This window comes from Hippocampus bargibanti, linkage group LG18 (assembly GCF_051943395.1).
Source record: "Hippocampus bargibanti isolate YZ-2025 linkage group LG18, ASM5194339v1, whole genome shotgun sequence".
In the NCBI taxonomy this organism is placed as follows: domain Eukaryota; kingdom Metazoa; phylum Chordata; class Actinopteri; order Syngnathiformes; family Syngnathidae; genus Hippocampus; species Hippocampus bargibanti.
In genome coordinates this window covers 4,426,067-4,449,252 of record NC_142751.1, presented here as the reverse complement: position 1 = coordinate 4,449,252, position 23,186 = coordinate 4,426,067, and the positions used below count along the sequence as shown (strand labels likewise).

The 23,186-nt window shown below is 43.0% G+C and overlaps 3 protein-coding genes across 4 annotated transcripts; 1 reads left to right on the top strand and 2 right to left on the bottom strand.

Moving 5' to 3' along the window:
- Positions 1-77: 77 nt before the first annotated feature.
- wdr91 (WD repeat domain 91) lies at positions 78-11,070 on the bottom strand. 2 transcript variants are annotated; one of them, XM_089020571.1, is made up of 19 exons: positions 11,018-11,070; positions 10,856-10,943; positions 9,786-9,919; positions 9,481-9,660; positions 9,206-9,412; positions 9,003-9,086; positions 6,795-6,904; positions 4,961-5,135; positions 4,459-4,635; positions 4,215-4,402; positions 4,049-4,103; positions 3,434-3,529; positions 2,842-2,936; positions 2,610-2,763; positions 1,996-2,104; positions 818-930; positions 630-737; positions 401-490; positions 78-294 (listed from the first exon to the last, which is right to left on the bottom strand). In XM_089020571.1, exons 3-19 carry the CDS (start codon positions 9,909-9,911, stop codon positions 130-132), a joined length of 2,232 nt encoding a protein of 743 aa, XP_088876697.1. In that variant the 5' UTR covers positions 9,912-9,919; positions 10,856-10,943; positions 11,018-11,070; the 3' UTR covers positions 78-129. The 2 variants fall into 2 exon arrangements, with proteins under 2 accessions (XP_088876697.1, XP_088876696.1); XM_089020570.1 differs by having other exon boundaries at positions 10,856-11,060.
- A 198-nt stretch (positions 11,071-11,268) lies between these two features.
- On the top strand, positions 11,269-15,967 carry spag16 (sperm associated antigen 16). The gene is made up of 3 exons (XM_089020463.1): positions 11,269-12,427; positions 13,461-13,565; positions 13,787-15,967. The coding sequence occupies exons 1-3, from the start codon at positions 11,501-11,503 to the stop codon at positions 14,432-14,434; spliced, it is 1,680 nt and encodes a 559-aa protein (XP_088876589.1). The 5' UTR covers positions 11,269-11,500; the 3' UTR covers positions 14,435-15,967.
- A 124-nt stretch (positions 15,968-16,091) lies between these two features.
- On the bottom strand, positions 16,092-23,111 carry lg18h18orf54 (linkage group 18 C18orf54 homolog). Its single transcript, XM_089020438.1, has 13 exons — positions 22,649-23,111; positions 22,382-22,532; positions 22,121-22,288; positions 21,927-22,038; positions 21,787-21,850; positions 21,536-21,700; positions 20,679-20,769; positions 20,513-20,605; positions 20,381-20,438; positions 20,227-20,284; positions 18,612-18,764; positions 17,345-17,397; positions 16,092-16,885 (listed from the first exon to the last, which is right to left on the bottom strand). The coding sequence occupies exons 1-13, from the start codon at positions 22,766-22,768 to the stop codon at positions 16,744-16,746; spliced, it is 1,428 nt and encodes a 475-aa protein (XP_088876564.1). The 5' UTR covers positions 22,769-23,111; the 3' UTR covers positions 16,092-16,743.
- Positions 23,112-23,186: the final 75 nt, after the last annotated feature.

Here is a 23,186-nt window from a genome sequence, read left to right as displayed (position 1 = left end):
CGAGTCCAATTTCGCTTACTTTGTGGGAAGTTGTGTGTTTCTGCGTTCAACTGAAAAATCCACTCGGACAAGTGTGGTCTTCTCGAATCTCCACCAGGTCTTTAATATTCTTAATACTCAAGTTTGGGGTCAGGACTTCTGCGCTAGGAGTGTGCTTAGTTTGATCTTTCCATCCATCGAGGCGGTCAGGCAGGTACCACAGTCCAACGCCGACCACCAGTCGACGGTCACCACCGGGGCTTTGTGCCCACCTAGCGATAGCAAGCTCTGCAGCGCAGGATCTCCATTCGTCAGCTGGACGAGGAGGTGGGGGTGGGGGTGCATGAAAAAGAACCAGGAGATACTTGAATAATTTCACAACTGTAAAATATTGCTATTGCATGAAAGTAGATGTCTTTACTTTGTAAATGGTCCCCCCGGAGCTTGAGCAGGTTAGCACGTGTTGTCCTTCTGAATCAAAAGTGAAGAGGCGACCTCGGGGAACCTGGACCTAAAAAAAATAAAATATGGATATTTATTTGTGTTCCCCACAGGGACAAACTGGAATTGAGAATTTAAGATGGAAAAGCCCCTGGTGCGTATGACGAAAAACCCACAATATTTTGCACGGCGGCGAATATGCAAAGTACCTGTTTATAGCCGCTGTATCCGGAGAGGACAAAGGGCCCCGTGGCATCTTGAGGTAAAATTTGTTCTGACTGCTTGACGCCACACCGGTGGATGTTCCACTGGATGAACTGAAGAAACAACATTGGCCGCATCTTGAGATCATTTCAAAGTCATTGTGAAAGCAGATGTTGAGCACAGCACGGCGCACCTTGCCATCTTCTCCCACGCTAAAGACGGTGTTTTCGTCGTAGCTGAATTCCACGCTGTAAACCTCTCCGTCGTGCGCCTTCCAGCTCATGGCGCTTTCATACTGCTGCATGTCTGCAGGGAATTGATTGAATAGCTAAAGTATTTTGCAGTGCAAATCAACAACAAAACGTGTACAGTGATACCTTGGCTTACGAACTTAATTGGTTCCCAGAAAGTGTGTGCAAGGCAAAAAGTGTGTATTCCAAACATTAATTTCCCATAGGAAACCATTAAAATGAGAATAATCCATTCCCAGGTCCCCATAAAACATAATTTTAGACTAAATAAGCCTTAACACTACACACAATATACCCTATTTTATGTATAATAAATGTGCTGTGGTATTGTAATTAAAGAAAAAACAGTACTATATAATAAAGTCGTTTTATTTAGCTTTGTGATGGTCGTTGATGGCTTTATGGAATGGATAGCTTTTTGCATACAGTGTCTGAAGGAGCTCTGGGTTGTACATCTTGGAAGTTGTGATATTGCAACAGATGCAGGCAGTCACACTAGTAACTTCATTAATAGCTGGTTCCCTTGCTTGTCTTTTCTCTTCAAATTGTACAGGTGGCTTGTGCGGGTTATTTGTAGAGCCTGATTGATGGGATATTTTGACCTTGCAGTCTACACTCTGCCTTTTAACTATCAATGAAGTTTAAACGAGTCAAAAATTCACTGTGTTTTCTATCCATTTTCTCACCATTTCACTTTTGTTTTTTGTTTCAATTTTGTTTTTTTTTTGTTTCGAGCTCTGTCGTCTCCCTTTCGTGTGTGTATTTCTGTTTCTGTCACCCCTCCCCCCGCTCACTGCTGCGTGTGTCCTGCTGTGTCCCCTACCTCCTTTACCACGGCTCTTGACCAATCATGTGCGGCTTTAACCGAAGACCGGGAATAGAGAACAAAAAAATAGTTGGCTGCCATTTCTAACTCCTTGTTAGGAGCTCCAAGAACCGGCTCGTTCGCGAACGACACATCACTAATTGTGACGCTCCATGTGTTTCCCGAAAAATAGTTTGTCTGCCAAGATTATATTCTCGCGAATTTAACGTTCATAAAGTGAAAACTTCGTTAGCTAAAGCATTCGTAAACCGAGGTATCACTGTATTTATTCATGTATTTTTTTTAAATACGAACCGAAGAGACGGATGACTCCGTCTGCGGCGCCGGTGACCAACAAATTTCCATTGTGATTGAAGGCTGTGCAGTTAATGGCGACTGGTTCAGGTTCCAAAGAGAATTGCAGCTAAAAAAAGACACAAGTCACCTTTTGTTTTGTTTTGTTTTGTTTGTCTTTGACTTCAAAATGGAGCTGTGAGAATGGCTGCCTTTACAGCAGCTCCGGTATTTTGTTTTTGCTGCTGTGAAATGTAAATTTCTCCACTATGAGACCCATAAAGGCGAATCTAATCTAATCTAATCTAATCACTCTTGAGGACAAATGGATGACTGGATGGCCGGATTGGATTGTTTTAGCCTTTGTTAGTCTCGCAGTAGAGAAATTTACATTTGACAGCAGCAAAGTGATGAAAGGAAGAGGACAGGAAAAAGTAGAAAAACAAAATATAGGAGCTGCTGTGAAGACAGCCACTCTCACGGCGCCATCTTGAAGTAAAAAAAAAAACGACAAAAATGGATGTACATTTTGTATGCGGCGTGAACACGAAGAACTGTGCAAACGCTCAGTCGAATGGGACACAAAATGGCCCAAAACGGTTTTGACTGCTCCAACGATTGATTTGAAGCCGTACCTGCTGTTTCACTGTTTTGGTATCCCAAAGCAGCAGCTGCCCGGAAACCTGCGTGGAGACACGATGAGCGGGCTCAGCCAGTCCACTTCTGTGGACGGCCGCTGCTGAACAGACAAAGGACGAACCGCTGGGACTGCAGGCCAATGATAAGATGCTAAAAAAAAAAAGATGTGTGTGTGTGATGTCATCAGAATGCGTCCTCGAGTGATCAAAAAAGGGGGGAGGGGCTTACCGTGGGTGCGTTTCATCAATGTTCATCTCATACAGATTCTTCTTGGCTTCCGTGTCATACAGACGGACTGTGCCGACGCCACTGCCTAGTAACAACTCAACACGCACACACAAATACAGTCGAAGTTCGATTTTCGATCATAATCTGTTCCAGAAACCTGTTCGAAAACCGAAACATTCCACATGATAAAAAATGTCCGCTTTTTGTGTTAATCGATAATGAACAACACATCGACTCACAATGGAATAACATCCAATTTGCAGACATCTCAGCCTCCCACGTCTGTTTTTTCATAAAAACTTTATTCAACAACACAAATGCGTTGGTCACAAAGAGACGTGACACGAGGAAGTGAAGTAGAAGGACGCTGAGGGGAGTCGAGTGATGCGTTCATGTGCGCTCAGTTTGGTCGAGAACCCATTATTGGTTGTAAACCAAGGCATAAAAAATGATTTTTCTGTTCGAAAACCAAGGGTTTGACTATCAATTTCACGGAATGACGTCACATGACAATTCTGATGCATGAAGGGAGAGTGATTTCCACATTTTGAAATGTTGCTACTCGGATGATGTGCAAATGGTCTTTTCCTACCAATCGGTCGGGCTTGGTGGCCCACTCGAGGGACAGTAGAGGAGACTTGGACATGATGGTCGCTTTGGTCTGCATGATTGGATTAAAGGACCACACCTGATGGGTGACACAGAAAGAACCCCCATGAGTTCAACGGCATGAGACCATTTTTAACTCAATTCACTGCCATTTGTTCGGATTTTTTTTTTTTATGTTTGGGTCCCGATAAAGCGATGGTCAGAACTCTGGCAGTGTTTTTCCCTTCCATGAGGGGGCAGCATTTACCTTTTGTCCATGTTATCATGTTAGCGCTTTGTTACAGCTTCAGCTGTTTAAAAAAAACAATATGTATGTATTGCATTGTATTTTGTACAGACACCCTCATTTCAAGCTCATATAACCAGACCCATATCATTTAGGAATTAACATTTTTTTCTGATGAAAGAAGAGAGTCGAAGGTTTCTTACGCTGGATTGAATGTTTATGTAGTCCTAAAACTTCATATTCTGTGGGTCCTCCCAATTTGAGTGAAAATGAAAAAAAACCCTGGCATTGGAGTGGACACATTTTTGCACAGCATCTGGCAGTGAATGAGTGCATTATTTTTTATATTTCCCGAAGAAGAGCCAGATTTACCTTAATGACACCATCCACATCTAAACTGGCGACTCTGCGACCAGAACAATCAACCCTAAACAAAATGAGAGTTTTTGAAGGTTGTGAAAGTCGGGTGGAAAATGAGGTCGTAGGTCATCACGTGCACATTTTTTTTCTGGAGGGAAACATTTTACCGAATGTTTACCTGCAGTGCATGATGGAGGAATGATGTTCTCCATATTCCTCCTGGCTGAGTTTTATGAACGGCTGCTCTGTGGCGAGAGCGCCGTCTTCTTCTGCGCTCCTGCCGAATGAAGGGGAAGAATCGGGAGCTTCCACCAAGGTGTCATTTGGAGACTCCACCTCTCCTGCCTCCCCCTTTTTCTCTTGGAACTGAAAAGAGATATTTAAAGGGGAACATACAGAACCCATCGTCGCCGTTAAGGTACCTGCGGCAATGCTTTGGAGAAAAGCTCCTTGCGCTCCTTCTCATGAGCTTGAATTTTCTTGTGCCGTAAATGCGTCGGCTGGTGCGCATGTTGGGATTGAGAAATTTCGCCAGTGGACGCTTGACCGGAGGCTGCTTTCGCTTCTTTTACCTGGACCGCATCTTTGGTCTTGCAAGCCTGAAAAACAAAGCGGCACATTGCAAAAGTCAATCTTAGGATGACATGATGACATCCGAAGACTGAAATGGCCTGACACAGGAAGTGCTACGACATTTCTAAACGGCGGTCATCGGATCAATCCTGCGTTCTTCCATCACGGTTTGGTTCGGGCCCGCCAAAAAAATGGACTTCAGCGGACAGTTAGGACGGCAGAAAATAATCATTCCCACTCTCGAGGACTTGCACAGTGCAAGAATCAAAACATGGGCGCAGAAAATCCTATTGGACCCTCCGCATCCTGCCCACCACCTTTTCCGTCAAACAAAGTATTTTATCTTGTCACCTGACTTGTTGGTTGGTCCTTGCGTCCGACGGCTGCCTGGCTCGGTGAAGATACCAAAGTTCCCTGCTGTGTTTTCCCTCCGGGCGTGCGCCGACCTTGCGGTAGGAATGTCGAGAAGAAGTTCCTGGATGGTGTGGTGACAACACTGACAGCCCGCTGGCTTGACACTAAGTCGCTGGGAGCAGAAAAATAGGTCACCATTTTGGGTGGAGAAGGAAATAAAATAAAATACAGAAATCCAAAGGATGAAGACTTCTAAGGGCAGCCATTTTGGAGACGGCCATGTTGTTGAACTTTATTTACTTGGTGTAATATTACTTTACTAATTGATCATTTCAATATACTGTATAACACAATTTTTCAAGCGGTCACACAGAATAAAAAAAAACGACCACAAACGCAAGTTTGGCCTCAACTAAACGAGCACCGACCTCCAAATGTCGTCAATATGTCTCCAATAACGATACATTTCATCGTTCAAAAAAATAGTATAAACTCGAGCATGTTAGCAATACAGCTAACGTGCTGCTAATGACTCCACGTCCTGGTATTTGTCACAAAAAGCTGTGAAACGATTTCCCTTAAGTTAGCTTGTGTCGGTCCACGTTCATTTCTTAAACTTTGACCTTTATCCCAACAGCAGATTGACCACGGTTTGAAAAAGTTTTATTTTCAGAAACCGCTAATCCTGACTGCCACCGATAATGAGCTTCTTTTCTCACCATGGGGCACTGTGACTCGAATGACAAATAATGTGTGGAACTGTCGCGGCTTGGATTGAAGCGGATTTACGTGGGACGGGAGATGTTAGACAGTCTATTTTCGCCAAAGGATGCTACAGCTTCCGTGTTTACTTTCAACATTTAGCGTGTAGCAAACGTGCACATTTGACATCTTTGATCTAGTCGAGAAAAGGACGCTTTGATCCTCTCCTCTTTCTGCTTCTTACAACAGAGAAGGTGCGGAAAGTGTTGAAGATTGAATGACTGTCTTTTGTATTGTCACATGATTTTTTTTATTTTGTTTTTTGTTGTTGTTTTAACTTCAAGATGGCGCTGCGAGAGTGGCTGCCTTTACGGCAGTTCCTGTATATTTTATTATTTCATTGTCAACAGTTTTCATTTGAGAAATGTTACGATCATTAACTTTTTTTAAATATTAACAACTGAAATCTATCAGTCACATTAATGATCATAATGGCGCTATTATCTGAACAAATGTACTTACTCCCCCACCCCCCCAAAAAAAACAATAATTCATAAAATGAATAGTTTATTTTGTAATATCAATCACATCACAGCAAAGTGTAAACAAGCATGTGATTTGGATTGGTCATGGAACTTTGTCAAGAACTTAGTGGATTAAAACATTTTAGAATTATTTATGAAGTAAAAACGATCAGACAAAAAAGACAAACTCGTGCTTTTGGGGATGAAAAGTGCATATGCAGATTTGGGACCGCTGACAACTTAAAACTTCGGCAGCGGTGTACTCACAAATCAATCACTTCAAATAAATACATTCAATAACATGTCAAAAAAATAACGACATGACTCCGAAGTAAGTAAGACGATTAGCATTTGTGTTAAAAACGGACCCCATTTTCTCCCTTGGAGTACTTTCATTCAATTTAAAAAACGATTCAGAATATTTACCAAACATTTGAAAAACCTAAATGCGTGCTCATTAGCTGTCCTTTTGTGTTTGTTCAAAGTGAAAACATTTTAGGCAACATGCCGAGAAGGTTAATTTTTCAAAACAAAAACAAAATGGCCGCCGGTTATGGAGTCACACACATACAAGAAAAGACAAAGTGACGCAGCGAGTGGCTCACAGCTCTGTATCTCCCAGCCGGTCCATGTTCTGCACGTACAATGGCAATTTGTGATGGACCGCCTCATCTCCGACCTTCTGGTCTCGACTTTCGGTTTGCAAAGCAAAGACCTAGACGAGATGAGGTGGGACAAAATAACAAGATTTTTTCAAACATGGATGACGTCACAAGTACGAGATCACATTTGAAAAAGAAACATGCATTTCCCAAGAAAAAAGGTGTCTGAACAAAACGTCTCCGACTTTCAAAATACTACAAAAAATAAGAATAAAATTAATTTTTACGGGGGGGGGGGGGTCGCTAGCCTTGTGATTGGCTGGAAACCTGTTCAGGGTGTCCCTTGCCGCTGGGACAGACTCCAATATGTCCGCAACCCTGAGAAGAAGTGGATTCAAAGATGGATGGATGGTTGGATAATATTTGACCGAAAAAAGGGACGGATCCATCCTTGCTGAGCGGTTGCACCTTTCCGGCAGCATGAATACGCCAGCACTGTTTTTGATTTTCGACGAATATCGGTGCCATTTGACTGTCATCGATGGACAGCTCTGGGGTGAAAAGGTCGGTGCTGTTGGAAAGTCTGTGGCTGGATGGAGGCATGGCTTGAAGAGCCCTCAATGACAACAAAGTCTAGGACGCTGCTTGGAATTGAAGTGGATTTAAAGGACAACAGACTCTGGACAAGTTGTGTCCATAATTTGTAAAATGGATTCAAATGACTTCTACTGAGCGTATTTTAATAAGATTCCACCGCATATAGCTATATTTTACGTTTTAAGATTCGCGCTGAATATTCGAGAAGTCTTGTTTTTGAGTTGGTGACGAGTCCGTACGTGACGTCACTAAAGGAATGCCCCTGACCTAAAAAAAGACACATTGTAGCAGTCCTTCCATCACGTCGAATGTATTTTGTTGTACTTGTTTGGTCTGACAACCTCATGTTGCACCCAAAAGCCGCCAGAAAAGGGCGTCCAAGCTCCATATAAGGAATTTATCAGCCTGTGGAAACGGAGATGGCCACAGGAGGTCGCCATTTTGTGCCTCTTTTTTTGGGTGAGACATTTCCCCCCAATGTTGCCTCAAAATGGCACGAAATAAATTATTTAATCAATTGCAAACGTGTATGCTTTCCTCTTCCGAACTATTTGAATCATATTCATAACTGGAGGTGTAACAAGAAAGCATATTCTCCGAATCTGAAGCCATTGTTTTGATTCTCCAGCAATGCAAGACGTCTTGGCGTGACGTCACGAACTGGGGGCGGGACTATCTGAAAATGCCCAATTCGCAGCTCAATTTTTTGCAGATTTTGGACACTTTAAGTCATTTTTATTGGTGTTTTGCGTTTGAATAAAAATATCATACTGTGTGTTTTGGGTATTTTAGATGCTATAAAACGTTTTTCTGATGTCAGTTAAGAAACAAAAAAGTGACGTCGGTTGTCCTCCCTAGTGGGACAGGAGATGAAAGCCAGTCTCTTTTCATCAATGCACGCTACAGCTTTGTGTTTGATTTCAACAATTAGCTTTTAGCTCTACATGCACCATCCACCATGACGTCTCAGATCTAAAGAGTTTGATGTTTCTCTTTAATTTGTAAGTTGGTAGTTGTCAGATCTCCCAGGCAAGTGACACGCAGATGTATCCCAGAGCTTGATCATGGCGTGGAGTCGAGCAAGTCATGCTGCGAACTCCATCCGACGCTGTGCGGGTCTCTGCGAGTTTGTGCGCGTGTGCGTCTGAGTCAGAGTGATTCTGCCCATCTCTGTCCCGCGAAGGCTACTTATATATGCATGGGAATGTATCAGGCTGGGACGCACGTGAAAGACATTAAAGACATCAAAGGGTTGAAAGTCACACTTCAAAGGCATACACGGCAGCGCCGCGGTGCGCACGTGTTACGCCACAGATCCACTGGTGAAAAGGAGGCTTTGATCCTCTCCTCTTTAGAACTGCTTCCTACAACAATTGAATGACTGTGTCTTTTGCGTTGTATCCCATCATTTGTTATTTAGATTGTGTTGTTGTTTTGACATCAAATGACGCTGCGAGAGTAACTGCCATTACAACAGCTCCTGTAGTTTTCCTTTTCTACTCCTTTCTTTCCATCTTTCTTTCATCATTTCGCTGCTGTGAAATGTCAATTTCCCCGCTGCGAGACGAATAAAGGCTAATACCAATCCAATCCAATTCATGGCGACACACTCACCAGCTGACGAAGCTGCTCATTCTCTTCAGCGAGGCTTGTCATCTTCTGGACTTCAGCATCGAAACTCAGCAAGACTGGTTGGGGTGAACCCCGATTAAGGAGTAAAAAAAGTGCCTGCATTTTATTTTACATAGAATGAACACAAAATGCCGCTGGCAGCAATTTGTTTCCTCTAAAATTTCCGCATTCGACGAAAGGATATGCATACACTGGAAGAGCACAGAAAGGAAGTTGTGCAGGGAAACCAGGAAGGTGTCTGACCACTGGCGAGAGAAATATGGAGCAAAAGCCGGACTATGTTCAGGCGCAGGAATAAACGGCAAGATGAACCAGTCTCGCCACTCTGCTTGACCCTGCAGCTCGATAGCCTGCTTCTGGAAGAACTCCTGAGTCTTCTCCAAGTTTCCTCTCTGGACCGTTAAAAAGATGATGAGAGAATCCGTTATTCCGAGATTTCGGAATACGGCATTTGCCTTACCTGGATGGTGTTGATCACGTAGTATCTGTACAGGCTCGCTCTGAGTTTGTTGACAGTAGATCGGTAAACATCCTCCAGTCTGCAGAAAAGGCGGCGGTCCAAGTAGAGCCAGTAGTCCTTCAGGCCAGACAGGTCGAAGCCGTGGATAAACTGCAGCAGCTGATCAATGATCTTGTCCACCTGAAACAAACCAATTTTCGACACTTAGAAGCTCAGCCCAAAGTGTCACTCTCCTCGAGTGCCGCAAATACTCGTCAAAGGCAAATATGCACATGCAGAGTTGTGTTACGAAGACAAAATCATACCCTGAACCCTTTCTCCTTGTCAGCTTTTATTTCACTGTCCAAGTTTTTCAGAGTGTTGGTGAAGCCGCGGTAGAGCAGATAGTCACGCACATGTTCATCTGTTCTCTCTACTGCGGAACCCATCATCGGCCGCCCTAGATTTTTAGATACAATGAATCAATAAATAAATGCATCCATTTTGGGACTGCTTGTCTTCCTTGGATCACATGTAAATGGAGTCTATTCCAGCTCGCATCAAGCAAAACGAGGTGACTGAAATGGTGGCAGTCAGGCACAGGGTGCTGCTGATATTCAAACCAAGGACAATGTAATTTTTGATTGCCCTACAATGTGCGCTTTTGCAAATGTGGAAATAAGCCAAAAGTGACCAAGACAAGACACCAATTCTATAAACACTTGAACATAAACTGTGAGCGCACACCACATTGTACATTATTGTCTATATATACTGTATAGTAAAAAAATATATAGTTATATATCTTATAGTTGTCTTTTGTGTTTTTTTTTTTGTTTTGACTTCAAGATGGCGGCGCGAGAATGGCAGCGTTGACAGAAAGCTCCTCGATTTTGTTTTTCCTACTTTCTGTTCTTTAATTTATTCTCTTCCTTTCATGACTATGCTGCTGTGAAATGGGAATTTCTCGAATGTGAGACAATTCAAGGTTATCTCGTCTTATCGTCGTCTTATTCCACTGTGCCACCTCTGTGCGAACCTGAACCTGCCCATTTTGTTTCATTATTGAACATTTTCAGATATCCTCAAGACAATTTTAAATTGTTCAACTGTGGATTGTTTCGCCAAGAAGACACGACTTTTCAGCGTTTCCCTGTCAGGGTCGTCACAACGAGCTATTGGAATAGATGTTTCGCACACTATTTAGGTACGAATCAATTGCGTAACTTTCCGTCAACGAGGCACAATATGACATCGTTATGATGTGAACGTCAACATCAGCAAACACATCACAACTCAAGAGCGTTACGTGTGGTTGTTGGTACAGTTGTATTAGCACGCCGAATATTTTAACTAATATTGGAAAATATACGACGAGTGAATAACATCCGCGTACCTTTTAGCGCGAAGACTATTGTCGTTGTTCCTCTTTAACAGGAGCAACATACGCCGCCGAGCAAACAAACGGTGAAAAAACGTGAAACCTGGATGAACAAGAGTTAAGTGAAATTATTTTCCACTACACCTTGTTTCACATAATGAGAAATTATACTCCAACCATTTATCGCATCCACTGAGCAAATTCATCCTGTTTTTTGTCTCTGACAGTCATGTGACAAATACCAGTGACGTCACAACATATCTTTTTTTTTAAGATCGCCACCTGGTGGTACACGTAGAAAAACATCCCTGCCCAGTCAAAAATACATTTTATTTATAAATGGATTTCAAAACTCTCGAGGACACTTTACAGTCACAGGATTTTTTTTTCCTGCGGGTGAGCAGCGGCAGCCAGACTCAACCCGGAAGTAAAACTCACAAAAACACACGCACACACACAACTATATAGAAAAATCAGTGTTAACAATACTTTATTTCTAGTTAGGAATAAAAAAAAATCTTATTTCAAGGAATATTCAGTCAGTTCAATGGTGCTTCTGTATTAGCAGAATAGACTTTCACTCTTCCACCCAGTTGCTGAGGGTACAGTTACTTTAGCAACCACAAAACAAAGTGGCAAACAAATGCCAAAGAAAGTGAAATGGAGGCAACAAGTGAGTTTTCTTCAGTCAGGGGAAAACAGAGCATTTCAGAAGTGAACTTTATGGACCCAGCGAAGATGTCTCTCACCTCCACTACTGCTTATCTTTTTGGAACCTTCAAAGAAGAGCACACCAACATCCCAGAAGCGGTCGACGACTATATCAGAAACTTCCTGCAGAAAATTGGCCTGAGCCGCACTCTGAACTCTTTTGAGGTAGAGTGGTACAGCTCAGCTCAGAAACTCTTGACAGAGCCCCTGTTGACAGGTCCTCCAGCACCGGGCGCCCTGGTCATCCCCGACGCCCTCACGCACAAACAACTCCTTCAGGCTGAACTGCAGAAGGTCTACACAGAGACAAACCATTTCAAAGAGGAGGTGCTGTCCGCGGGGGACACCCTGGTGAGGCTGCAGAGGGACAGAGATCTGCACCGCCTGCACTGCCACAAATTGGTCGCTGACAAAATCCGTCTGATGGAGGACATTCGGAGGCTGAAGAAACGCCTGGCGGCCTATGAGCCGGCGCTGAGGCAGCTGGATGACAAATATGAGGCAGCCATGAGACAGAAGACGCTGCTCGGTATGGAAAGCGAGCGGATACAGAACAACCTGAATGCCAGTCTGCTTGTGGACAAAACCCAACAAAGCAAGACGGAGAGAAGCACCAAGAAGCCCAAACTGCCGACCCTCCCCAGACATCCAAAGGACACCGAGTTTCCCGTCTGCAGCCGGCCAGTAAACCTGCAGCGAGCTCAGGGAAATCCTGGAGAACAGAAAAACCCAAATTCGTTCAATTTGGCCTACTCCATCAAAGCCCACGATCTTCCCATAAGCTGCATCTGCCAACTTCCGGGGAAAAAAATCCTGGCCAGCGCCAGCGATGACTGCAGCTGGAGGCTGTGGGCATTGCCGGCCAGCAAAGAAAAGGTAGGATCATGTATGCATCCCCCCCCCCCCCCTTCGCACAGCATGGACCAATGCTAAATGCATAAAAAGGTGTTTACAGTGATCCCCCGCTACTGCGCGGTTTACTTATCATGGTTTCAGCGCATCGAGGATTTTTTTCAAGGGAAAAAAATCATTAAGAATAAAAAATGTTGATTGGCTGTGTATCTTCTCAGCCCCGCCCAGCACCCCTTGTCCCATCACATGGGTTATTTCATATACAGACGCTCCCCTACTTACGATCATTCGAGTTACGAACAACAGTACATACGAACATGTTAGTAGTAGCCAAGTGGTTAGCACACCGGCTTCACAGTGCAGAGGTCGCTGGTTCGCGTCCCGGTCCGGCCTCCCTGTGTGGAGTTTGCATGTTCTCCCCGGACCCGTGTGGGTTTTCTCCGGGTCCTCCGGTTTCCTCTCACACTCCAAAAACATGCATGGCAGGCAGATTGACCACTCCAAATTGTCCCTAGGTGTGAGTGTGAGAGTGACTGTTGTATGTCTTTGTGTGCCCTGCGATTGGCTGGCAACCAATTCAGGGTGTCCCCCGCCTCGTGCCCGAAGACAGCTGAGATAGGCTCCAGCAACCCCCGCGACCCTAATGAGGAATAAGCGGTATGGAAAATGAGATGAGATGAGATATAGTATTCTCTCCAGTTGTTCATGTACATATCTTTCAAGAGCATATATTTGCTTCAATGTTTATTTTTCAGTACAAACCAATACAGGTTACTTCTACAAGTCTTAAAGATATTTATATAAACCTAAAACATACTTATATAAGCCTTAAAAATACATTCCATACAAAATATAGCACGAAAGCAACTTACAAACAAATTCACCTTACGAACGACCATTCGGAACGTATTTCGGTGGTAAATTGGGGATTGTCTGTATTGCAGGTGGTTCTGGTCCCCATTCACCGCAAAAAATGAGGGATTACCGTTATCCTAAAACATGCAGTAAATATTACGACAAAAACATGTTTTGTTTTGGGTCCTATTTGTGTTATCAGGTGGGTCAGATGATCCTGACCGGTGAAGGTCACGCCAATTGGCTGTCCAGCTGCACTTTTCACCCCGAAGGAACCAAGCTGGCGACAACCAGCGGAGACACTACGGTCAGTTTACGTTCACTTGATGCCATGACAACAGAGAAATTCATTAGAATGAACTTTACACTGGACTGAGGTTTCATTTGGTTGCCGCCACCAAGTTTTCAATAACATTTAGGTATAAAAACTGCTCCGGTATTGGTTGACAAAGTCACCTATTTGCTGTTTCAGTATCAGACTTATGCGCTAATTTCGCCTTCAATGTTTGACCTTTTTTTCCTGTGCAGGTAAAGCTGTGGGATTTGTCTTGCGGGCGTTGCGTTTTGACATTTAGCGGGCACAGCCAACCCACCTGGGGGTGCTCCTTCCATTCATGCGGTCACTTCCTGGCGTCCTGCTCCTCAGATAAAACCGCCAAACTGTGGGACCTCAATAGCCAGCGCTGCCGGCTGACCATGCGTCGCCACGCCGCTTCCGTCAACAGTGTCCGTTTCCAGTCCTTCTCCAACACTCTTCTGACTTGTTCGGCCGATAAAACCCTGGCCCTGTGGGATGTCCGACTCGGTGTGTGCACCGCATCCTTCGTTGGACACCAGCATCCCTGCAATCACGCCACTTTCGGCCTCGCCGAGGAAACTATCGCTTCCTGCGATACCCGCGGTGTGGTCCACCTGTGGGATGTCCGGAGGCCCGCCTCGCCCCTTCGCACGATCGACGCCGGGCCGCTGAGCGCTAATCAGGTGGCGTTCAATCCATGGAGGAAGATGCTAGCAATCGCTAGCAGCGATAGTTTGGTCAGACTGGTGGAGTTGGATTCCTGCAAAGTTAGCAGCCTGTCCGGTCAAAGGGACGCCGTGCAGAGCGTCGCCTTTGACCATGCGGGCAAAATGGTCATTTCTGCAGGGAGTAACGGGCTCATTAACATTTGGATGTAGACCTGACTTTGAACTGATCGACGCCACGTTTTACATCCTACTGGGCAATTATACAAAAAAAGGATTATGCACGCAGCTATTTCCCGACTCCCCTTAAAGGACATCCGACGTCTCCGGACAAGTTGTGTCCATAATTTGTAAAATGGCTTCAAATGACTACTACTGAGCGTATTTTACAAAGATTCCACCGCATATAGCTATACTTTACGTTTTAAGACTCGTGCTGAATATTCAGGAAGTCTTGTTTTTGAGTTGGTGACGAGTCCGTACGTGACATCACTGAAGGAACGCCCCTGACCGAAAAAAAGGACACATTGTCCATCACGTCAATGCTTGTTTGGTCTGAAAACCTCGTGTTGCGCCAGAAGAGGGCGTGTGTCCAAGCTCCATATAATGAATTTATCAGCCTGTGGAAACGGAATATACTATCATGTCTACAAGAGGTCGCCATTTTCTTCTGCCTCTTTTTGGGTGAGACATTTCCCCCCAAGGTTGCCTCAAAATGGCCCAAATACATTCTTTAATCGATTGCAAACATGTATGCTTTGCACAAAGGTTCCACCGCATATAGCTATATTTTACGTTTTAAGACTCGTGCTGAATATTCAGGAAGTCTTGTTTTTGAGTTGGTGACGAGTCCGTACGTGACGTCACTAAAGTTATGCCCCTGACCAGAAAAAAGACACATTGTAGCAGTCCTTCCATCACGTCAATGTATTTTGCTGTACTTGTTTGGTCTGACAACCTCATGTTGCACCCAAAAGCCGCCAGAAGAGGGCGTCCAAGCTCCATATAAGGAATTTATCAGCCTGTGGAAACAGAGATGGCCACAGGAGGTCGCCATTTTGTGCCTCTTTTTTTGGGTGAGACATTTCCCCCCAATGTTGCCTCAAAATGGCACGAAATAAATTCTTTAATCAATTGCAAACATGTATGCTTTCCTCCTCAGAACTATTTGAATCATATTCATAACTGGATGTGTAACAAGAATGCATATTCTCCGAATCTGAAGCCATTGTTTTTATTCTCTAGCAATGCAAGACGTGTTGGCGTGACGTCACGAACTGGGGGCGGGATTTTCTGAAAATGCCCAATTCGCAGCTCAATTTTTTGCAGATTTTGGACACTAAGTCATTTTTATTGGTGTTTTGCATTTGACTAAAAATATCATACTGCGTGTTTTGGGCATTTTAGATGCTATAAAACGTTTCTGATGTCAGTTAAAAAAACAAAGTGATGTCTGTTGTCCTTTAAGGGTATATTCAAATAATTCACTTTAGCGTACACAAAATCAATGCTAAACGGGAAATACAGTCAAACCTGGGTTTTCGACCATAATCCGTTCCAGAAATCTGTTTGAAAACTGAGTTACAGAAAACTGATTTACAGTTACATATATCAAATATTCTTTTTTATACTTGCACTACATACAGTTTTTTTTATGAAACATTTTATAGTATACATCTCGGTCTTCTGACATTTTTATTATGCTTAGAATGTTATTTTTTTCTTTTCACTCCACCAGCCCCCTTTCAAATTGCTGCAGTGGACTGAAATTTTCCCCATTGTGGGACTATTAAAGGCTTTCGGATTCTGATTCTGATTTGGTCAAAAACCGAAACATTTCCCATTATAATAATAATAATAATAATATATTTTATTTCAAGCATCTTTCAAAACACCCAAGGACACTTCACAATAAAAACATAATCAATATAATCAATAATATAATATTAATATAATATATTATAATCAATGGACTGTATTTTCCGGTGTACAGTATAAGGCGCACGGGAGCATAAGGTGTCCGGAGTATAAGGCACACCCTTAATGAATGGTGTATTTCCAAACTTTTTCCATATAAGGCACACCGGACTATAAGGCGCTTCAATGAATAAAAAAAAGTTTTCCAAATAATATAATATAGAAATAGATCAAAGTTTTCCAAATATAAGGCGCACCACATTATAAGGCGCATCCCCAATGAATGGTGTATTTTCAAACTTTTTCCATATTTAAGGCACACCGGACTAAAAAATAATCCAAATATAACAGAAATAGCTCAAAGTTTTCCAAATATAAGGCGCACCACATTATAAGGCGCAACAGCTTCCTCCCTCGACGTCGCTCTGGTAAACTTCTCTTGTCAAAATCGCTTCATCTTCGGAAGTCACGGTTAGTGTATTTCAACCAGCAAACCAAGACGACAAAGGGGGACGGCAACATATTTCCGACAAGTCAGGTTTCAATTTGCTCACAGTTCGCAGGTCTGTCCGTGTCCTGGTTCCAAATGGGCTACGGTCCGCGTCTCAGCGCCCGCCAGTTTCCATATTGAACGGGAAGCCAGCAGATGAAGAAGAGTACTGTCCTTCATCTAGCTCCTCTTCCTCACCGTGTTTTTCTCTCGGTTCCTCCAACAGCAGCTTCAGGCGATTGAGATGTTGAAGGGCCCTGCGGATGCAAACTGTTTCTCAATGCTGGCATGCTTTATTTTGAAAAATTACCGGATTGTCTGTCTAACAATATGTCACTCTTAACACAGGTCACGGTGCACTTCTCAGTCACGTAAAATGAAACCCTGAAGCAGCATAATATGCGGCGATGGCTAGCTGTATTTTTCATGCCCTTTGTATTTGTTGCGTATTTTATTTTGAAGGTACGTTTAAACACAGCAAATGTAATAAGCGTGTTGTGTCCAGATTGGTTTTAACGGAGGTTATATCATGTTATTTTTATTGTATTTCTCTGTCAGCAGCTGAAAATATTGTTTGGCATTGAATCGGTTCGTTGGGGAAAAAAAGGTTAGGGGCCGCTGCTTCAACAGACAGAAAAGCGATTATTCAATTAGCTGTCATTTGTCATTTTCGGGATTATTATAAGACTCCGTGTGGAATGACAGGGTTATGTTACCTTTGCAGTGACGGTGCACCAGATAAATCCTCTTCCGCTTCGCTTTTGGGCCTCTGTAATAAAAATAGGTAGTCAGAATGGTCACCTTTTGGGGCACACCCAGTGAAGTACAGGGATTCCCCCGCTACTTCATGATTCACTTGTCGCAGGTTCAGTGCATCGTGAATTTTTTTGTTCAGTTAAAGGACAACCGACACCTCCGGACAAGTTGCGCCCATAATTTGTAAAATCACTTCAAATGACTTCTACTGAGCGCATTTTACAATTCCACTGCATATAGCTATATTTTACGTATTAAGACTCGCGCTGAATATTCATTAAGTCTTGTTTTTGAGTTGAATGACGTCACGGAAGAAACGCCCCTGACAGAGAAAGCGACAATGCATTTTGGGTACTTTTTTTTCATCTGAAGACACTATGTTAATCGCAAAATTAGAAGGAAAACTACATAAATAACACTGTGAATCTTTGTTTGTCGCAGCCAATTGTGGAAACACGCATAAAGAAAGTGTAAGTTTACACAAATTCCCAGCGGACAAATTAGCCCATTTCCAACGGAGCTTGTGCGCCATCTTGTGCATTTTCTGGGCGCTACATTGGAGTACAGATGGCTCGAATTGATACAGAAGGACTTCTTTCATTGATTGCAAACATTTATGCTTTCCTCTTCAGAACTATTTGAATCATATTCATAACTGGATGAGTAACAAGAAAGAATCTTCTCTGAATCTGAACTCTCTGAAGCCATTGTTTTGATTCTGGAGCAAGGCACTTTGTGAAGGAGTATCCTGGCGTGATGTCATGAACAAGGGGGCGGGACTTTCTGAATCTACCCAGTTCCGAGCTCATTTTGTGGCAGTTTTGGGACACTTTAAGTCATTTTTATTGTTTTTTTTTTTTTTTAAAGCAATTGACTAAAAATATTAGCCTGCGTGTTTTGGGTATTTATATGCTTAATGCTTTAAAACGTTTTTCTGATGTGAGTTAAGAAACAAAAAAAATGGTGTCGGTTGTCCTTTAATACTTTGCAACAATGTTTTTTTTGTGATGAGTCGTCTTATTGTGTTTCAAGTTGTGAAAAATGGGGCAGGCAACTTTAACTTTTCAGAGTTGTCTGCCCTGGTGTCGATTGTCCTTTAAAAAAAACCTCATGAATTTTCATGGATCAAATTAGTACAGTAATCCTCCACTAACCTCAATAAACAGGAGATTACTGTACTAATTGTAGTTTTGGGAGTATTATGTGGTGAGTCAACTAAAAACTTACCCTCAGCGCGTTTTTCTTGCTAGCCGGCACAATGGGGAAATGCTGTTGTCGCTGAAGCTCCGCCTCCACCGACTGCAGTCGAAACATCATCTGTTTCAGAGCCTCCAACGGGCCGGGTTGCTCGCAGATGCCATTAGTGTCAAGATCGAAATCCTGAGTCAAGAAGGAGATGGGGGATGTGGCGGTAAAAAGACTCAACCATCGTGCTATGCTGTGAGAGTTTTCTGTACGGGTCTCAAGGTCAAGGCCATCATTTTATTCGGCCCACAAAAGTAAATCAAGCATGTCAAGTGCCAGAATGCTTGCTAAAGTCTGAACCAAAATTGTTGTATGTCAACCACAACTGTCATTTTGACTTCAGATTTGAAAAGTGGTTATTCCTGAAAGGACAACCAACGCCTCCGGACAAGTTGTGTCCATAATTTGTAAAATTACTTGAAATGACTTTGCTGAGCGTATTTTACAAAGATTCCACGGCATATAGCTATATCTTACGTTTTAGGACTTGCGCTGAATATTCAGGAAGTCTTGTTTTTGAGTTGGTGACGATTCCAGATGTGATGTCACGTCTGGAACGCCCCAGACCGAGAAAGCGACAAACAATGCATTTTGGGTACTTTGTTTGGTCTGAAAACTTTGTGTTGATCCGTGTTGATGGCGAAATTAGAAGGAAAACACATAAATAACGCGATGGTGAATCGTTGTGTGTTGCACCAAGACTACTATTTGAAACTAGTTGACACAAATTCCCAGCAGACAAATCAGCCAATTTCCAACTGAGCTTGGGTGCCATCTTGTGCATTTTCTAGTACGCTACATTGGAGTCCAGACGCCTCAAAAAGAGACAGAAGGACTTCTTTAATCGATTGCAAACATTTATGCTTTCCTCTTCAGAACTATTTGAATCATATTCAGAACTGGATGAGTAACAAGAAAGCGTCTTCTCCGAATCTGAAGCCATTGTTTTGATGCTAGAGCAAGGCAAGACGTCCTGGCGTGATGTCACGAACAAGGGGGCGGGACCTTCTGAAACACTATTTCCGGGGTCATTTTGAAGTAGTTTTGGGACACTTTAACTCATTTTTATTGGTGTTTTGCATTTGATTAAAATATCATGCATGTTTTAGGTATTTTTGATGCTATAAAACGTTTTTCTGATGTCAGTTAGGAAACAAAAAAATGGTTTCGTTTGTCCTTTAATTCATTCACTGCCAGACATGTGCAAAAATGTGTCCATTCCAGTGCCAGTGTTTTTGTCATTGTCACTTGAACTCCAAGACCCTCAGAATATTGAGTTTTAGGGCTAAACATTCAGTCCAGTGTTAGAAACGTTAGACTCTCTTCTTTTATCAGAAAAAAAAGTTAATTCCTAAGTGATATGGGTCTGGAGTTATATGCGCTCGAAATGAGGGCGGCTGTGCAAAATACAATGCAATACAATACACATTGATTTATATAGTGCTTTAACAACAGCTGAAGCTGAAACAAAGCGCTAACATGGAAAAACATTGCCAGCGGCCACTGACATCGCTTTATCGGCACCCAAGCAAGAAAAAACAAACCCCGAACAAATTGAGGAATGGCAGTGAACGAGTTAATCCTGGGTCAGCCCTACCTGCTCGGTTTCCCCTGGTAGAGCCCCCTTGATGACCTCTGCCGCTCTCTCTGATTCTCTGCAGCATCAATAAAAAGATTAGAGGTACAGGACGGTATTGATTGTTCGTCTATAAAAACAAATCAAAGCACAAGTGTGAATGAAGATTTCTTACATCTGGGCGGAGGGACCACGTAAAGTTGAATGAAACTTCACTTCTTCACTATTCAATTCTATGAGAGCAAAAGGAAATAAGTTAGCATAAACGAACCCGCACAAACTCTTGCTAGCATCGACTTGATTTTACCAGAATCTGCAAGACTTTCTCTTGTCATAAAACGATGAGAAAGCGAATTGAGCACATCGTCTGCTTTCTGGATCAGCGACTCGAGCCGGCAATCTGACATAAGAGCACAGAAAAAGGAGTCAAAACAAGACATTCCTCGGTTAAGCGTCACCATATGAAAGTCTACCTCTCGCAAGAGATTCAGAGGAGTTGAAGCTTTTTCTTTCCGAAGCGATCAATATCTGTTCAGCAAACTGGATCCTCAGATCTTTTAAACACTGCACAAAATTTAAAAATAAATAAAAAATTAAAGATTTTCCAGGGTATAAGGCCCACCCAAACCCCCTGATTTTATTATTATTATTATTATTATATGAAATAATATTGAGCCACAACAGGTTCCATCCCCCTGTAGAAGAAATCCCAGTCTCCACTGTAGCGCCTTATAAATTTGGTGTGCCTTATATTTGGAAAACTCTCATATATTTATATATTCTATTTGGAAAACTTTTCTTATTCATTCAAGATGCGTTTTATCGTCCCGTGTGTCTCATATGGAAAAAGTTTGAAAATACATACATTCATTGGGGGTGCGCCGTATACACGGGAAATTACGGTAAATATAACAAAAAAACTAAAAAAAGTACAGCAAAATGCCTTTGGTGCTCAGTGAGTTGAGGTTCCAAACGCCTTCCAGTTTTTGGACTAATACTGCTGTTTGTCTGTGTAAGCTCTCAGTCGTACAGGAGTGGTCCATCGATGAAAAGGTTTCTTCAGCCGTCATCTGTACTTCTTTGAAGGTGTCGGACGTTTCGCTTCTTATCCAAGAAACTTCGTCAGCGAACTAAAGTCTTACTGGTACCAGTAAGACATTAGTTTGTTGACGAAATTTCTTGGGGAAGAAGAAACAATTTCATCAATACTGTTGTTTGTACCGTTTTTTCCGGTGTATGCGGCAGACACAAAAGCCTTGATTTTCTTCAAAAGATGACCCTTATATGCGCCTTATACAGCAGAAAATACGGTGATTGAATGTTAGTCGACCTCAGATGGGGGCAGCGTCTCTTCAAGGTCACAATCTCGGATCCAGGCGGGCACGTTGCTGATCCCGGAGTGTACCAGATCTGCCTTGTTCTCATCATCGCCGCGTTGAAAACGAAGCGACGAAGACAGCAAGGCCGCCTGTGCCATGGCTTCCCTGTGGGCACACTTTGCACAAGAAGACAAGATGGAGTCAGAATATGCGCCTCGAGTGGCGTTTGAGATTCCAAGAGGAGACTGAAGGGTGATTTTACTGTTAAGCATCTGACAAAGGGGATATCCTGTTTCAAAGTAGAGACTTCGGGTTCTCCATTCCACCTGAGGGGGTTTGATGCACACCCGTTAAAATCCCAATCGACACAAGGAATGATGAAATAAGGAGGTCAGCTCCAACCTGCAGCTGTGACAACTACTTCTTAAACCCGGGTGTGATATGTTATCCGCTGTTCTGTACGGCGCTTCAGACGAACCACGAGTTTGAGACGCTGCGGACTGAGACGAGCGACCTGCGGCGGTAAACAAACATGCAGGGGACCAACCACACTTTTAGTTAAACTTCTAAATACAATTGCAATGATGCGATCCAACCTCGGATGAAGGCCGTTGTGTGGGTGACAGGCATGGAACCATCGCGGGGGATGGACAGCAGTTCGTCAGTCGTCATCGAAAGCCTGTCACGGTTGTTGCGGTGACGGAGGGAACTGACGGGGAGGGTCAAGAAATCCACCTCTTTGTCCGTTAAAGTTTCCCGCAAAACTACAGATAGAAAGACAAATCGTATCCAGTGAGTCCCAATAATTTTGTTTCAACAAATAGATAGGAATTGATCAGATGACAGTGTTGACCAACCACATTTGTTTCTGCGTGAGCTCAATGGCGGTCTTCTCGGGGTGGAAAACGGACTCCGTGGTAGAACCAGACTTCCCGGTGAATCTGCATTTCGTTTTCCGTCAAAGTCTGCGATGTAGGCATCCAGCGCTGCAGAGGCTGACTCGTATTCCTTTCGAAATCAAAAGTTGGAGAAAGTCAATTTGGTTCGCATAGCTGAAAATAGCACGACTATGATTTTTGTTTTAAATCACGTTTGAGTATGATAATTGAATAGACCGGATCAACCTTATCTCTGTATATGAACCCGGGAGACATTAGGCTGCTCCTGAAGTGGCCAGAACTTGACAGAAGTGTTGTTACTGTCGACTCTGGGGAGACGATGTCACTTGCTCTGGTGGCGTCCATGCTGAAAAAAAACACAACTTCCAGCTTGCTTGAATACGCCAAGAGATGTTCCAGTTGCTAGCAAAACTTTATATCCAGTCCTGGACGTGGGCAAACTGTTTTAATGGACAATAATGCATTTGAAATGATAAATTTAACGTTTTACTTTATCTTATCAATTCAAAAAGTGCTTATTCTACTGTTGGTCACATGGCTCAAAAACAGCAAACGAACTTTGGAAGAGTTGTTTTGCTAATAGTTGCTTAGGTAACACCGAAAGACGGACAAAACTCGTTCATGTAACAAAAAGTATTACGCTCAATTAAACGTTACATTGTATAGAATACTCACGCAAAAAAAAATATGCCAGCTACTTTCACTTTTTAAGTAGCAATAAAGAGGGGAAAAAGATTTTACTTCAAGCTCTTCGGAGGAGGCG